This window comes from Equus quagga, chromosome 2 (assembly GCF_021613505.1).
Source record: "Equus quagga isolate Etosha38 chromosome 2, UCLA_HA_Equagga_1.0, whole genome shotgun sequence".
Classification (NCBI taxonomy): Eukaryota; Metazoa; Chordata; class Mammalia; order Perissodactyla; family Equidae; genus Equus; species Equus quagga.
The window spans coordinates 17,652,488-17,670,834 of NC_060268.1; the positions used below are offsets into that span (position 1 = coordinate 17,652,488).

Genomic DNA, 18,347 nt, shown 5'->3' on the forward strand with positions numbered 1-18,347 from the left:
CATACAACCATCTTGATAATAACTGTCAAAGCCAAGGCTTTACAGAAGACACTTTCTTAGGTATTTTCAACTCTATTTTATCCACCTCAGAAGGGTTTTTAAGACTATGAAATGTCCATAGATTCTAGAATATTTGTGCAATTCTGCTTTTTATATAATACTTTGCATCAGGCATCATCTAATTGCAGTGTGGGTCTATTTCAATATAAATCAGTAATCTGAAAACATTTTAACAATCAATTTAGTGCCATCCTAGAAAAGGATACATATAACACACACCCCAGAATATATGCCTTTGATTTATATAACAGGATTTATCAATTAGCTTTTCTATGTAATACTTTAAAATAAAATAATTTGAAAATTGCATATAACTAGAAAAATCACTGTGGCATCCTAGAGCTAACCCTCGTTTATAAAAACAGTGAGTACAAGTCTTTTTCTTATATATATATATGTATATATATATATATATCATGCTACTATACTTGAAGAAAGCCTGTACAGCCATTCTGAAAGTATTTATATTGAGGTTTAAGAAGAATGTATATTAAGAAAACAGAAAAATATCAACTTGGACTGGTACACTTCAACAAAATTTTTTTTTAGCTAAAACGGCCAAAACATTTCTTTATGTTCATATCTTAAGTTTTATTGGGCCAAGAAGCTGACAGTTTGTTGAAAGTGATGATGGACAGATTTCTGAAACAAAAATATCAATAGCAGCTTTTAAAGAAGCATCTCTATGTTCAAAACATTTTAATGTTCAATGTAGTGAGAACTTTCTTCTTTCTCTAGTCTTAGAGTGTTTCTTATGGCAAAGTCCATATTTTCTTGAAATTCTTTATATGTATTGGTGATTGGAAGAGCTAAACAGTTATTACACTTGTTTCCAACAGGAAAATCCATATGAAGGCACTCAAGTGAAGGAGTGGGTTTAAATCCAGCAGGTGGAATGGAATTGCAACCAGTTGTGAAACTAAGAATGTCTTCCACTGTTGTTGCAGATTTACCATCTGAAAAGTTTCCCAAAACAAGAGAAAAAGAAAGAAAAATAAATCCATGTTATATATTGCTACCATCACAGACTCTTCCTCAACTAGACTGGGGATGTTGAAAGGCAAGAGACTCCCACATTTATCTTGGGCAAACTAAACCAGTAAGTCAAGTGTTGGAACAGGGCAACAGTACAGTCAATAAATGTTTACTTGAATCTCAAAGTAGGGCTCAAAAAATCATTTAGTTGAACTCCTCATTGTATATTTGAATGCCGCCTTTAATATAAAATTATCAAATAGCCCAATGGGTTCTGTGGGTTCTGTAACTCCATCTTTTTGGGATATGATACTAAAAACAATTTTAAATCACTTCTAGACCACCACTATTTGATAAACTAGTTTAACCAGTGCAGAGAGAAAAACTAAATGGTGTAAAACAACCAAACAATCTAGCTAAAAACATTTCAACTAAAAGTTAATTTTTTTCCACTCTATTAAATGGAATGACTCTTACATTGACAATGCTCAGTGATAAACATCATAATCATAGCCCTAACCAATGGATGAAGAAAAGTTCAATTTAACATCAAACTGAAAAAGATGAAATAGATGCTTAGCTTTAAGACTATTCTATGCTGTGGCAATCATCCATATATTTAAAGTTTTCTAGGAAGAATGCCTTTCTCCTCAAATTATCTAGAGGAAAACAATCTACAAAATATAACTTTAGTCTGTAATTTTTCTTACCACTTTCAACTCAGTCATACAACCCTGTTTTTAAATAAGTTTTGTGAATACGGACTTAGCAGATGAAAGTATTATTATTAAAAAGCAAAACTCAAATAAACTAATATTCTGAAACAAACATTCTAAGACAGTTAAATAAAAATATCCACATACCTTCAACAGCTTGTAAGTAACTGTTCCAAAACCCCAAAGCCTGTACGTCAGATAACGTGTGTACTGTAAAAAGATCACTAAGGACTTTTGCAGAAAGATTCTCAGGTTTATGACAGAAGAAGCTATAAAATGCTTCTGGATAAGACTGAATTTTCTCCAAAACACCAAGAGTTTTCAGACCCTGCTTAAAACTTAAGATAAGAAAAATAATGAGCCAACATTCATACATGTGTGTTTGATACTACAATAGGGTATTAACATTTCTAGCTAATATACTACCACATATACTTAAATGTGAGGAAAAACATATAAAATATAGATGTACTATATGTGATATCCTTTCAAATCAATAACAAGCAAATATATTATAAAACGAATATTTTATATGTCACAATATTTGGTTTTATAGTTTTAAAATTAAGCTAACAATTTTTTATTAAGAGGAAAAAAGGAGACATCTGAAGTATCTTATACTTCAAAGCTAGTTAGTATAAAAATGAAGTTTCCTAGAGATTGCAAAGAAAAGTGGTAAATCTTAACCACATAAAATTTAAAACTTACGCATTGCTATGAAAGAAATTAACAAAGACAAAAAACAAAGTGGAAAAATATTTTTAATACACATGACAGAAAACTAATTTCTCTAATATACAAAAGTCATCTCTCTAAAAAACAGTAGCAAATGAGCAAAATACAAATGCATAATTAACAAAATACAAGCAACAAACGATTTTTTTAAAATGCCCATTCCCACCAGTAAATGCACATTCTCACCAGTAAGCAAAGAACGGAGGTACCACTTTTGCCGTCACACTGACTAAGCCCTACCTGCGGTTCTGGATTCCCTACCCACCTCCTCAGGTACCGTGTACACTGAGTCATTTCCCCTTCTCTTGGCTCTACCTCAAGAGCACATAAACGTGCTTATCTTACCCATCTTTGAATAAGGGGGGCAAAAATTCACTCAATCCCATTTGTTTTCCTTCAAGACAACCTACTTGAAAGACTTACCTACATTCACTGTCTCCATTTCTTAATTTCCTATTCTCTTTTCCTCCACTTCTGTCTACATCTCAGGAAAAACTGCCCTAAGTTCATAAATGATCTCCTTCTACGGCACCAGTCTCCTGGTTTTCCCCTTCTTTCTCTGGTCACACCTTTTTAGTTTCTTAGAAAACAACTTTTCTTTCTTTACTTTGCCTTAAATGCTGCTGTTTGTCCCTCATGGATCTGAAACAAGGCCAATTTCTCTTCTCTCATGGCATCATTTAGCAGGTGTACACTCATCACTATAAAATCTATTACCTCCAGCGCAGAAATATATTCGAGAGACTGCTGGTACTACACACTTCAAGAACCCAAATTTATTTCGTCCAAAAGAAAGCTAATCACCATACTACCAAAATCTGAACCAGAGGTTAGAGTAAATGCCTCCGCTATCCATCAAATTAGTATAGCTAAATCTGAAAGTCATCTTTTACTCTTCCTCCTTCCATCCCTAATTAGCAGATCCTGTGAATTTCCTTTTCTGAAATCCCTCTTCTTTGCTCACTTCTCCACATACCCCTATTACCACTCTATTACAAACCACCTGCAGAGGAGCTGTTATACCAGGTGTGCAAATCTCCAATTTCACTTTCCATGCTGTAGCCACAGGAATGTACCAGAAAGAAACCCCAATACTGTCATTCACCCTGAGGTAGGTTAAATGGAGGCCCCTCAAAAGATGTGTACACATCCTATTCCCTGAAACCTGGGAATGCGACCTTATCTGGAAAAAGGGTCTAAGCAGATGTAATTAAGTTAAGGATCTTGAGCTCATCTGACCTAGAGTATCTGGACAGGCCCTAAATTCGATGACAAGAGTCTTTAGAAGAGACACACACAGAGAGGAAGAGGCCATCTGACACAGTCAGAGATTTGAGTTATGCAACCAAAAGCCAAACAACGCCTGGAGCCACCAGAAGCTGGAAGAGGGAATCAACAGATTGTCCTCCTAAATTCCCAGAAACAGTGAAGCCCTGTTGACACGTAGATTTTGGACTTCTAGCCTCCAAAACTGTGGAAGAATAAATTTCTGTTGTTTTAAGCCACTCAGTTTGTGATAATTTTTTACAGCAGCCACAGGAAACTGATAAATATATCCATGAAACACAGTCCAAACTCATTAACATGGCTTTCAAGGCCCTGCACAATACAACCCCCTGCCTTTTTTTTTTTTTTTCAGGAAGGTTAGCCCTGAGCTAACATCTGGCAATCCTCCTCTTTTTGCTGAGGAAGACTGGCCCTGAGCTAACATCCATATCCATCTTCCTCTACTTTACACGTGGGATGCCTACCACAGCATGGCGTGCCAAGCAGTGCCATGTCCGCACCCAGGATCCAAACCAGCAAACCCTGGGGCACTCAGAAGCAGAACATGCGAACTTAACGGCTGCGCCACCTGGCCAGTCCCACCCCACGCCTTTCTTACTCAATTTTTTTTTTTTAAGATTTTATTTTTCCTTTTTCTCCCCAAAGCCCCCCGGTACCTAACTGTGTGTCTTTAGTTGTGGGTCCTTCTGACTGTGCCATGTAGGATGCCGCCTCAGCATGGCCTGATGAGTGGTGCCATGTCCGCGCCCCGGATCCGAACCTGCAAAGCCCTGGGCCACCGATTCGGAGCACACAAACTTAATCACTCGGCCATGGGGTGAACCCTCTTACTCAATTTTAACTTCACCTTTGAAGTAAATTTCAGCCAAACCTAAGTTTGTCTCTAAAATTATCTTTTTAATTAAGAAATATTTCAAGCTTAGATAAAAATCCAGGAAATCGCCAATCCTCCTCCATCTTATGTGGGATGCCGCCACTGCGTGGCTTGATGAGCGGTGCTAGGTCCACTGCTGGGGGCTGAACCTGTGAACCCCTGGTCTCTGAATTGGGGCATGTGAACTTAACCACTATGACCCTGGGTCGGCCCCACAACTTGCTATTTTGAGAGTAATTTTCACTTCTAACTATTACTATATTAGGAAACTATGTCTATCACTTTATTGGACAACTGTACTGCCTTTTAAAAATGCTTTTATAGGAGCTGACCCTGTGGCTGAGTGGTTAAGTTTGTGCACTCTGCTTTGGTGGCCCAGGGTTTTGTCAGTTGGGATCCTGGGCATGGACATGGCACTGCTCATCAAACCACGCTGAGGTGGCATCCCACATAGCACACCAGAGGCACTCACAACTAGAAGGTACAACTATGTAATGGGGGGTCTTTAGGGAGAATAAAAAAAAATAAAATTAAAAACAGAAGATTGGCAACAGTTGTTAGCTCAGGAGCCAATCTTTAAAAAAAAAAAGTTTTATTTCTTCTTGCCAGTTCTTACATTTATTTTTTTAAATTCCAACTTACCTTGTATTTTAAAAGTTATACTAACTCTTACTTTTTCAACAGTTACTTCTCAAGATTTTAATAAGCATACTTGAAATCTAAAGTTAATCAATACATTTACCCTCTTCCTGAACAATTCAAAGACCCTTGAGCACTTGTAATTCTAATAGCCCTCACTTTTCCTATGCTACTTCAAAACTCTTTTGGTTTCCCCCTTATACTGTAAACCACCAAATGAAACATTCATTTTTTGTACAATCAGTGTTAAGTTACTCAACTGTTTACCAACTTCTTTCTCTACCATTCCTTCTCTCTTGCAAAGCCCCCTGCTAGAATCCTTTACCTCTTGTATCCAATAACCTTGCTAAAGACTTTATAGAAGACTCAGATTATTTCAGGTAGATAGTCGTGTAGAGTACACACGATAATTTTAGCTCTTCCAATCCTTAATAACATTCGCTTATTCACTGAGTCTTGTTGCTCTGCTAGGACCTCCAGCATACTGTGGAAACGAAGAGGGTAATGACGTGTATCCAAACTTGTCATGGTCTTAAGGGGAATGCCTGTTAACATTTCACCATTAGGGATATGTGCTGAATGTTCTGAAGATATTCTTTATATCGATATTCCAAATTATTAGTTTAAAATTATGTATACATGTTTAAATGTACCAAATGCTTTTTCTGAATCTATAATTATATGATGATCCTATGGGTTTTCTCCTTTAATCTACTAATGGAATGCACCACAATAACATTTTTTAATACTCTACTTGCCTTGCTTCCTTTTATAAACCCTCCTCAGAATTGATACTTTTATTCACTGCTATTTTAGACACTCATTAATTGTCTGCTTAAACTATTAGGTTGTAAGAATTTAAAATATATTTAAAATATCCCACTACTACCACATATTTAACCATTTCTCTGTGTTATTCTGTCAATTTTCGCTTTATGTATTTTGAGGTCAAGCTATTAGGTACAAATAGATGCAAGACTATTAAATTTTTGTAAAGAATTTGCTCTTTTTAACACTATTAGCGTCATTTAAGAACAGGTTTCTCGGGGCTGGCCCTGTGGCGCAGTGGTTAAGTGCACACATTCCGCTTTGGTGGCCTGGGGTTTGCCGGTTTGGATCCCAGGTGCAGACATGGCACTGCTTGGCAAGCCATGCTGTGGCAGGAGTCCCACATATAAAGCAGAGGAAGATGGGCACAGATATTAGCTCAGGGCCAGTCTTTCTCAGCAAAAAGAGGAGGATTGGCAGCAGATGTTAGCTCAGGGCTCATCTTCCTCACAAAAAAAGAACAGGTTTCTTTTTTAACATTATTAAAATCTTACTAATTTTTTTGTTTTAAAGTCATTTATTTAAAATGCAATTTAAGATCCTCTGTCTTTTAATACAAGAGTCTAAGCAATTTATATGTATTATAGTTGCCAATCTACTTAGATTATTTCCTATCTTACATTATGCTTTCTCTGAACATGTGTTTTTCGTTTTTATCCTTCTTTTTCTGTTCACTACAAGATTAAATATTTTTTATTTCTCACCCCATCCCCCCCAAACTGGTTTGAAAATTACATATTCTATTCCTATTATTTTAGAATTTCCCCTTAAAATATAAATATACTTTAACAATCTAAAGCTAATTAATGCTTCCCCACTACTGCCTCAACAACACAAATGCCTTAAAACAATAAATCCAACGACTACTCTTCTTACAGATTACTCTCTCTAGTTATTTTAATTATTTTAACCATTTCTTACCAAAATTTAGTTGTTTTTTAATAGCCAATGGTTGTTTTCATTTACTCAGGTTTTCTTCATTTCTTTGCTCACTGCTGCTTCTTGTATCTTACTTTTTCCTTCTGAGTTCAATTTTATTCTTCCTTACGTACGTATTAATCTCTTCAGGAAAGAAGTACACTGTTCCAAAATGCCTTTATTTCCTTTTCATTCTTGAATTAGATAATATAACTACTAGTTCTGGGAAGTTATTACCTCAGCTATCTCTTTTCAGTGCTGATGTGACTGAAAAAACTGCTTTCAGTATAAGTGATGCTCATTTTTACAACAACATCTTTTTGCTCAGAATGCAGTTTCATCACAAAGTATACTACTTCGGCTCATTAAGCTCTGTGAACCTAAGGAACTTCTCCTGGAGCATTTTCTCTAATACGGCCGTCTCCATCTTGTTTTGTTAAATATATGTATAGGCGTTCTTTCTAACTTTCACAACATCTCATTTTCAATCTGTCTCTTTGTTATGAGTAAATTCTCATATTCCTCTTCCACATCACCCGTGTTTTCTCTTCAACTGCCTAGCATTTAACAATTACCAAGTTTTCATTTCCATGATCATGTATGTTTCTGTTTCCTTTTTCTTGTCTTCCTGTGGGTTAGTTGAATCTTAGGGGGGTGAGGGGGGGAACGTTTCCATTTTTATCTGTAGTGTTTTTTAGTGTATCTCTTTGTATAGATTTTTTAATATAACAGACTTCTGGTGTCAACATTTTATCAGTTCAAGTATAGAAACCTTATGTCCCTTTAAATCCCTTTGCCTTTCCTTGTTTATAATGTAATTTCCTAAATATTTCTTCTATATACATCATGAACTACATAAGAAAATGTTATAATTTTCATCTTTAATAATATACTTTCTGTTTGAAAGAATTCCTATAGCCATTCTTTTAGGATAAGTCTACTGGTGAAAAATTCTCTCAGTTTTCCTTCATATAAGAATGTCTAGATTTCCTCTTCTCTGTGCTGTGTGGTTCCTTGGGTCTTGGGATCCCTAGCTGGTCTGCCTTCATCTACCTTTCAAATTCTTATGTTTGTTTTATATATAATGTCCGGGTTTTTAACTATACTTAGCAGGAGGAATAGATAGAAGTGTGTCTATTCCATGTTACCCAGAACCAGAAGTTCATGATCATTTTTCAACTTAGAAGTACTATTTGATCTATTTCATATTTTGTTTTTCCAATTGTTTATTTTCTCTGTTATACCACTGTAGTAATACTTTGTCTCATTCAGTTTGTTCTGTTATTTAAATCCTTGATCTGCTATTCCCAATACTGGATTTTTTGGATGGTTGTGGGTTTTGTCTTTTATTGGGAATTCCTCTTCTTTAGCATTCCCATTAGGCTCGGGCTGTAGAAATTTCTGTACACAGCTGCTATGTATTTGCTTTTGTGTCGCACTCTGTAAGTACTATGAATCCTAAGACCATTTATTTTGTTAATTTCTTTGCTTCAGATTGAGGTCCATGCAGGACACCAAACTCAAATTTGGGACTAACTGAGGGTTTTAATTTCATGACAGCTCGGACACTTTGGCTTTTGGTTTTCTTTGTTATTTCTGACACCTACAGGATTCTTTTCTTATGAGCTCAGATATATATTTAAAAGATTGTTTTTTGCTATATGATTTTTTCATCTTTTACACAAAAGGAGGAATTATTCTTCAGCTTCTTTTCTCTCGCCCTCTTCATCTCGATCTGCCTAACTCCTATTTATCATTCAGCTTTTAATTTAAACACCACTAATATAGATAGGGAGGCCTTTCCTGACAACTAGACTACTCATGTCTATAAAAACAAAACAAACAAAATGAACAATGATGAATTCTCTCATTTGGCAATGAGAAAAACCAATCTATAGATACATGAGCTACTTGGGGGGAAAAAACACTGCACATCATTTCATTAAGAGAAGCATTTCAAATAAATTTTTAAATAGGTATATCAAAGTTTTTAATACATTTTGATTATTTTGTGTACTAATCATAATTATAAATGGTAATTCTATCAATAAAAACATTTTACTACTTAAGAGTCTTACAGTCAGAAGACATTTGGACACATTTAAAAGAGTTATGTAACAGTGTTATTTTAAATTGCAATAGTAAAAATATATTGGAAATTATATCCTTTGCAACTATTTAAGCTTATGGCATCACATTATATTTTAATTTGGAAGAGTGCTGGGGAACATCCCAAAGGTCCATCAATAGGGAATTGCTTGAAAAACAATGATATATCCAAAAAAATAGAGTTCTGTAGTGCTCTAAAAAATGAGGAATATGTCTATTTACCAACATGGAGTCATCTCCAGAACACACTGTCAAGTAAAAAGTGAGCAGAAAATAGGGTGGATGGTATGTTACTATTTATCTAACAAAAGAAATGAGTATACATTAAAACCCCCAGATAATGGAAGGACATACAATATAAAGCACTGCAATGATTACTTCATAAGGGCTGGAGGCGGATGAGCTAAGGATGAGAGCCATACTTCTTTGAATACAATTTGCATCATGAAGTGAGTTTTTTCAATACATCTTCATTGTAGATTTGACTTTGGAAGCATGGAAATATTTTACATAATTTTAAAATAAAATGAAATTTTAATAATAATCACCAAAAATAAAAACATAAAAAATGAAAATAAAATGTATATCCTGTTAGTAGTATAACGACACAGAGAATAACTATTCTAAATGACTTTAAAACACAGTAATTTGACAGTACAGCCCGAGAAGAAAAAGAAATAGAAAAATAATTTTAACCTGTTTTCAATAATACGTTATTCATGATAATGTTGGTATTGTCATTCTGAGACTATAGTTTATGAAATGTGGAATAAATCAAGTGAGTAATTATTTGATCCTCTAATTCTCCAGTGTCTTTGAGAACTGGGATTCTCAACATGAGACAAAGAAAAAGTTAAAAGTCTTGTGGTAGTGAATCTGAAGTATCAGTATAAACTCATGATGTATTTTATCTTAAAAAACCAAAACTAAACCAAAACAAAAAAGCCACTATATTTCCTAGCTTTGGTCCCCTGAAAAGGCCTAGAAACAGACCAATCTGGCAAAAATGAGGACCCCTAGTAACCAGATTGTGGTTTTGAAATCCCATTTTCCATTCAAAGAAACAAAGGCTCCTTAGGCCAGAATGGAAAAAACGAGCTTGAAAAGTCTTGTCATACCATACAGCAAGAAAGTTATCAAGGACCATTAGGGGTTAACATCAAAAGAATTCAAAAGAAACAAACAGGGTTATACTGGCCAAAGATGAGACAAGTTGAACTTCAGTAAGGATGAAAACTATAACGGTTTTGAACTCATCAAGTGTATTTAAATCTTTGGGTTAATGATACCGAAACTTTTTTAAAAAAACAATCACTTTTGAGATAATATGATCTTTGGTATTTGCCTGAAAATAATACCAGAGCCAATAGCAAGTAGGATAAATGAATAAGACTGGCCACAGGTTGACAGATAACTGTTAGATCTGGGTAGTGATTACATGGTATACCATTCTGCCTTATTTCATATATATTTTATATTTTCCATTATTAAAAAAAGATAGAAGAGCATGAGGACAGACATAAGTTTTCCAACTTCTTTTAAAGATTATTGGAACAAAAAAGTTTGAAGACCAGCAAGAATTACATATACCCTGTTAATCAAAGCATGCTTAGTACTTATCACCCAGCAGATGACAGGTGCTCAATAAATGGTTACTAATGAATCAGCGGAGATGGAATAGTTGACTTATGTGGTTAAGAATTTTTTAAATAATTTTTATTTAGAAAAATAAATTGAGATAATGAGAAGCATCATACATTTATGCAATTCTGTATATAAGGATAAGAACAGTAATCATCCTTAAGAGGTTAGTTTTAAAGCATTATTTTTAAATAGCATTTAAATTTTTATCAAATATATCTCAGATTATAAGACAATTAACCACTTGAAACATGCAACTTGAGACAATCTTTCACATTTAAACAACTTACCTTTCAAAGGGTGCTTGGACTCTCTTAATTACATGGTAATCAAGTATGTCTTCTGCCAACATATATTTATCACTTAATGATGTTATAATTCTTAGACATCCAATAAGCTCTAGATAGTTATAGAATTCATTTATTATTGAGTTTAAGTCAGCTGTATTTGTTGCAGCATTTACCTGTGAAGAAGAAAATATACTCAGTTCACCCATTTACTTGTGAATAATATTTACATTTCAAATGACACATTATACTCATTCTTGAGTACACCAGGGTGGAGTGAAAGTATACCAAGAACTATTTGTTTAGAATAAATATCTGATAATTCAGTTTAATAAATATTGTATATTTCTTCCTTAAAGAAATCTAGAGTATAATGCCACTTTGATATAGGAAATTATTTACATAAAAGGCAAAAATTGACATAGAACAGTTACATACCACTAGAGACGAATGAGATGACCTGAGATTTCAGGAAAGAGAAAGAATATCAACTGAGACGTAAGAGATGAACAGCATAAACAAAGAAATACTTGACATTTATATGCTGCACACTTTCATATAGGTTAGTTCTTGAACAAAGTTACAGAGGGAGAAAGATAAAAATAGGAGGCAGTTAACGTACATTTGAATGGAAAATTTCCTTCCTATTTCTTCTTTCCAAAAAACTCTTCTCCCAGACATTTATGATTCCCTCATTCATTTCAGATCTCTGCTGAAATCTCACAAGTCTTTCCTGACTACTTTGTTCAAAATACTACCTTCAACTCTGTCCAACGCTAACAGTAGGATACGTTGCCTCACGCTCCCAAACTACCACCCTGAGTTTTAGCCGGGCACATAGCCAGGCTTTCCTTGCAGCTAGATGTGGTCATATGTGACAAAGAGCTGTCTGATAAGATGTGAGTGAAGATGTGCCAAACTTCCCTGTACTCTACTTCCACCTTCTCTCACAAGAGCAAGCTTCAGCCATGTAGATGAAGATAATATCCTAAGTGATCACACAACGAGAGGAAAGAATCCAATTCTCTGGATGACCTGATGTATCACAACTGTATCTCTAAAGTAAGAGCCATTTCTGTAAAGGCCAGATACAGCATTTTATGCCATATGGTTGGTATCTGTCACACTTACTCAGCTGTGCTATTATAGTGTGAAAGCAGTCATAGACACATAACAAATGGGTGCTGTTGTATTCCAATAAAACTTTACGTACAAGAGGCAGTAGCACAGACTTGGCCTATGGCCATAATTTGCCAAGCCTTACCCTAAAAACTAAACAATGGATTTTAGAGATAAGTAAACATCTGTTTTTTGTTTGTTTGTCTGTTTTATTCTCCCCAAAGGCCCCTGGTACAGAGCTGTGTATTTCTGCTTGTGGGTCCTTCTAGTTGTGGCATGTGGGACACCGCCTCAGCATGGCCTGATGAGTGGTGCCATGTCCGCGCCCAGGATCCTAACCAGCGAAACTCTGGGCCATCGAAGCAGAGCGTGCAAACTAAACCACTTGGTCACGGGGCTGGCCCCAAACATCTGCTTTTGAGCCACTGTCTTTTTGGATCTCTATGTTACGGAAGCTTAGCCTAAGCTCTTACTTATTATATCCATGCATTATCTATCTCCTTTCTTTTCTTTTTGTAATACATTTTACTACATGACAGTATACTATAGTTGTTTATCCTCTGTCTTCCCTCTAAAATATGAATTCCATGGAGGCACGGATTTTGTTTGGTTCACCACTCTGTCTTCAGTGATGAGACAGTACAGAGTACACAGTATTTGGTGACTAAATGAACCAACAAACATGAATAAGAGTACAGAGACAAGAAAAGATAAAGCCATGAGAGTTAGAAGCTTTAAATGTCCTAATGAAGAGGAAGAAAGAGCATGGTCAAAACTACACTTTTGAAAGAATCGCCCTGAATAAGATAATTAGAATAATATCCTAATTGTTTAAGCTTAGACATAATTTGAATTTGGTATAGTAGGCACACTGGAAATAAGAAGGAAAGGCTGAAGACATGCCACTCTTAGAGACAGATGATTTGACACATACTGATAAACGGAGTATGGAAGAATAAAAATAATCCCTTCTCCAGAACAGCTTGGAAATAAGAAATCTCTCGTAAAGAATAGTAAAATCAGGCAAAAAAACAAATTCAGGGAAAAAAAATTAGTTCTGATCTTAAATATGTTGGGCTCAAAGTGATAGCAAGACCCAGATCTTACATAGGGGCTCAAAAATACAAGTCTGGGAGTCATTCAGAAAGCTTACGGGCGAGAAGAAGCTTTCCAAACAGTATAGAATGAGAACTATTAAGACAAGACTGAAAAATACCTAAGTTCCAGGGGTAGGAAGAAGAAACATTAAAAAAAGACAGTAGCAGTCAAAAGTAGGAGGGAGTACAACACTAAAGAAAGCAGTAGAGAGGACTGAAAGCTATATAATATTATAATCCAATGTTACTGCAGTAAAAAAATAGAAACAAAACAGTAGAGAGGAATTCGAAGACAGTAGTGATTGCAGAAGTCAGACAAGATGAGAGGTTAGGAAAGAAAGGCCTTTGCATGTGGAGATTTAGATCCCTGAGAATCAGCTATGAACTAGATAACTTGGAAGAGTGGTGGTGAGAACAGAAGGCTGAAGAAAAGAAGTTAAGAAATGAATAGGAAAGAGGAAGTAGAGAAAATAAAGTTAAACTAAAGTACATTTTTTTGGGAAAGAGGAGAAAAGGAAAACTAAGTCAAAGATTTAAAGGGTTAATTTAAAATACCATTTTAGGATGAGGAGTCTTGGGCCAAATAAATGGAATTATTATAACAACACGCTTCCATATTGCTTCCTTTATGATTTAGAAACTGAGGCTTAACAACATTAACATGCCCAAGGTCACATGGCTTATAGCAGTCATTTCAAACTAAAATCTGACTTCTGGGGATTTGCTTTTAACCATTACACTATACTGCTTATTAATTAAGGCAATGGATAGAGTAGGCTTAAGTAGGAGAGAGGTTAAGGGAAGAAAAGTTGAATGGCTTTCAATGTCTTCATTAGTTTCCAAACCAGCACGTAGGCAATGATACTTATCGGGCATTATAACTAAACAATTTGTACATGTAACATGTGTAGCACAGGGCTCAACAAATGGTTACTATTTTTAGGAACATTGAGTCTCCCCACTTGTTTCCATATAGAAGAAACTCAGCCGTGGTCTTTCTCTCCACCTGTCACTCATATCTCCCTGCAAGAGGAAGGATAAGTTTTCTGACTGGCAAGCCAAGTCCTTCCTCTCTTCAGATCCACCTGCCTGCAGGAAAGTGCACTTTCATCTGCTCTCTAGTGTGCAACAAGGAACTTGCTTGCTTTTTTTTTTTTTTTTGAGGAAGATTAGCCCTGAGCTAACTACTGCCAACCTTCCCCTTTTGTCACTGAGGAAGACTGGCCCATCTTCCTCTACATTATACTTGGGACGTCTACCACAGCGTGGCTTTTGCCAAGCGGTGCCATGTCTGCACCTGGGATCTGAACCAGCAAACCCCGGGCCACTGAGAAGCAGAACGTGCGAACTTAACCGCTGTGCCCCCAGGCTGGCCTCAGGAACTTGCTTTATATGGTCTCCGGCAGGGTGGATAAATCCATCTAGTTCTAAGGAGTGTTGGCAAGCCATCTGACCACAGATCGAAGTCACGTTATCCAACTGGTTTTATCAACATTAAACCTGGCACTTTGATCTCTAGCTGTCTGACCTTTACATCTCTCTCTTAACTGGTTGTGAACTCTGCTGGTACACTTAACTACTCCACAAAGAGTGTTATTATTCTATTGCGGATCTATTCTGTATATTCAAATTTATCTAGAATGTAGTCTACATTTTAATAAATAGGTACATTTCTTACCCTCATTACAATTTGTGCCACATCAAAGTCGGAAACATCATCTAAAATTGGTTGGGTATTTTCTGGTCCATAAACAAGGCAGTCAAATAAGGTTTTAGAAAAGAAACCAGGTGAAGGACCACCATGAACCAAAGAAATGGCAAGCATTTTGCCAGCTTCATAGTAAAGATTGTCTTTCAGAGCTGTAAATACAGATGAAAATACATTAAATACTTCTTTTACTATTATAAGATAACCATCATATATAATGAATACATATATAATTAAAAATAAAAAACCCTAAGCATTAGATAAATGTAAAAGCAATTACTAGAACCTATAATCATGTATAAAATATAGATCTCACCTAAAAGATATAAAAAATATATTCTTCTAAATACAAAGTAATAATCTAATGTACAAAAAACGTAAATACAGAAAATCTTTTTTAAAAAATCACCAATACTCCTACCACCATGATAATCAGTGTATACACTTTGGTGTGTTTGGCCTGTGTATATAAATATATACATAAATAGTGTGACTTTTGCTTTTTTCCGCTTACTATATGGTAAACTTCTTTCATATTATTTAAAATTATTAAAATATACAGCTAACGGATGTATTAAGACTAATTTACAGATGTGCTAGTATGTAAACCATCCCATTATTATTGGATACCCTGGCTGAGTAACATTTTCAACTATATGAGACACAATGTTACAATAAACATCTATTTACATATTCTTGTTTATATATCTTTGATTATTTGCTTAGGATAGATTCCTACATATGTATTAGTAATTCAAAAGGTATGAATATTTTTAAGGTTATCGATTACATAGTCCTAAATTATCTTCCAAAATAGCACAAATTTACTCCCCAAATATATGCTGTATCACCATATCATTACAGCTTTCAGTGCTTTTTAAATTGTCATTTAAAAGATTTCAGCTACTTTGATAAGTCAAAAAGATATGTAATTTTTATTTTTTCTAAAAATTGTTCAAAGCTACTTATTAATAAGTAACATTAACAATACCTAAACTAATAATAAAATCTCAACAATAACCTATATACTACATATTAGTAGTTACATTTTACAGATGAAGAAACTGAGATCCAGAGAGGCTATGTAATTAATCCAAGGATATAAAGCTTCTGAAGTAGATGTGTATACACTGACTTCAGATTTTGTGACTTAAAATCATGTACTTTCCACTGTACCAAAACTGCCTTGAGTTAACATTACTGATTATTTGGAGTCTTTTTTTTTTTTAAGGGAGTTTAAAATTAAGCTGTGAGTACGGTATATAGTATAAATGATCCTTGGTAGTTTCTCAATTATTTTAATGATGCTTCAGGCAATGGTGAGGAAGTTCTAAGGAACACATAGGAGGAAATTCAAAAGGAATGAAAGAAGTCTTCTCACTCTCTTTTGAATTTCCTATTACAGCAAAAGTGGAATAAAAGCTCCTAAAAAAGAATGCTAGAATTAACCAGTGTTTTGAGATGTCGGTTTTAATCACAGTAATTCCTCACCTGAAGATAGAAAAGTATCATATACATAACTGCAAGAAAAAATTCTTGAAAGCAAAAGTACATTAAAAAAAATCTGTTCCATGTGGATCAGAAAATTGTTATAAAAATCCTAGGTTGTAAAGAAATATGCCAAATGCAAATTCCAAATATTTGAATAAGAAGGGCTCAAATAATCATCCATCCCATTTGGCTACTCTCAAATGAAATTAGAACGAATATAAAGTACTTTTTAGGAAGTTAAATTTAATTATAGAATCACTTCACAGAGGATACTGCTATAAAGAAATTAAAGATATTCTTAAATAAAAAATGTTTCACTACAAAATTTACTCTTAAAAAGGTCACTTCTCCCCTCTTTTCTGTGATTCTATCAGTATTTTATTAACAAAGTGAGTTACACATTTTGACCACAGGTATTGAGTATCAATTCTAATCAGCTATCTCTTTCTTTACACACGGTATATTCAGTATGTACAATAATAAATAAAATAATTACCTTGAGAATTTAGAGACAAGTTCTTTGACAAGGACCCTTCAAACAATGGTGAGTTCTCAAGATGTTGCATTAAGAGACTTAGGAATTCTTGCTTTGATCCAGGATGCTCTCTTCCAAAATTATCATTTTCATTAATATATACTACTTCAATTGAGTATGAAGGATTAAAGTTTGGATTTCTGAATCCATCTAAGGCACTATTCCAGATTTTGGCTTTGTTGATATATAATTTTTTAGTTTTTCTTTTAATTTGAAATCCTAACTCTATTATAATGGTTGCAATATCTCTTCTAAATTTGCTGCCTTGCCTATAAAACATGAATTTAAACATAGAGGTAAGTACTCTAAAGTACTTTATGTGACACAACAGTTATACAGCCAATAAAAAAATAATAGAAAAAAAGATTAGAAGGAAGTTCTTCCCCAACAACCACCCAAAAGCAGACACTGGAACCAAAAACAGTTATCTGATAACCTTAGTTCTAAATTCTTGATTTCCTCTCCCCAGTCTTCTTATCAAATTAAAATCATCTAATGTCATAAATGATTTATGAGAATGCTGATTGATGATTATCTCAAATTTGATCACTTCAGTGGATTCAGGCGTAAGAGTCAGAACGTCAAACTCTTACCTTTCTGGCCAATGGCTACAACATATGCTCGCCTAACTGTATCTTACATTGTATGTTCACAAGATCCTTTAAAAATAGAGCAAACATAGTCTCTGCTGACTATATGAGAGAACTGTAGTTTTAAGAGATTACACAATGTATTTTTAATCATTAAGTTAATTAACAGTAGAGCTAATATTATAAACAGAATTCACAACCCTTTAAATACTACGTTTTAGTCTATACCAGTAGTTCTCAAGGTGTGGTCCCAGACCAGCAGCAGCAGCATCTGGAAACTTGTTAGAAATGCAAATTCTTGAGCCCCACAACAGATAAACAGAATCAGAACCACTGAGCATGAGGCCCAGTAATCTGTCTCTTAACAAGACATCCAGGCAACTGTATGAACTAACTCAATTGCTCCCTGCCTCAGTTTCTCCATCTGTAATTGGGATTGGTGTACTCAAAATAATCCTCTTTGGGGCAACATTCATGGATCATCTTTCTACATCAAGTATAAGTTCTTCCCATCCTAAGACGTTACAATAGCCTAGTGTGGGTCAGGCTTTGCTTTACCTTTCTTCACACAATCCCCTATTCATTAACCAAGGTTGAAGGAAAACCAGTCTTCTGAAGATAATCCTTCAGAAATATACCTTCTTGTAGCAGGTTGATTCCTTGGCTCCTGCCTGGAGTGGGAATGCCTATGCTATTCTTCTAGAGTATGACAGCATGTTAAAAGCAGGAGCAAGAAGG

At 34.9% G+C, this 18,347-nt stretch overlaps 1 protein-coding gene across 3 annotated transcripts in view; it reads right to left on the reverse strand.

The window, feature by feature from the left end:
* Positions 1-583: 583 nt before the first annotated feature.
* The window catches only part of G2E3 (G2/M-phase specific E3 ubiquitin protein ligase), a 50,682-nt gene continuing 32,918 nt past the window's right edge, over positions 584-18,347 (reverse strand). For 2 of the 3 annotated variants that reach the window (XM_046653269.1, XM_046653267.1), the window contains 5 exons: positions 16,981-17,288; positions 14,964-15,145; positions 11,073-11,245; positions 1,899-2,089; positions 584-1,016 (listed from right to left, as the gene is read on the reverse strand). In XM_046653269.1, coding sequence (XP_046509225.1) covers positions 760-1,016; positions 1,899-2,089; positions 11,073-11,245; positions 14,964-15,145; positions 16,981-17,288 — 1,111 coding nt within the window. In that variant the 3' untranslated portion in view covers positions 584-759. The remainder of the gene's footprint in view (positions 1,017-1,898; positions 2,090-11,072; positions 11,246-14,963; positions 15,146-16,980; positions 17,289-18,347) is intronic. The other variant, XM_046653268.1, reaches the window with a different exon arrangement.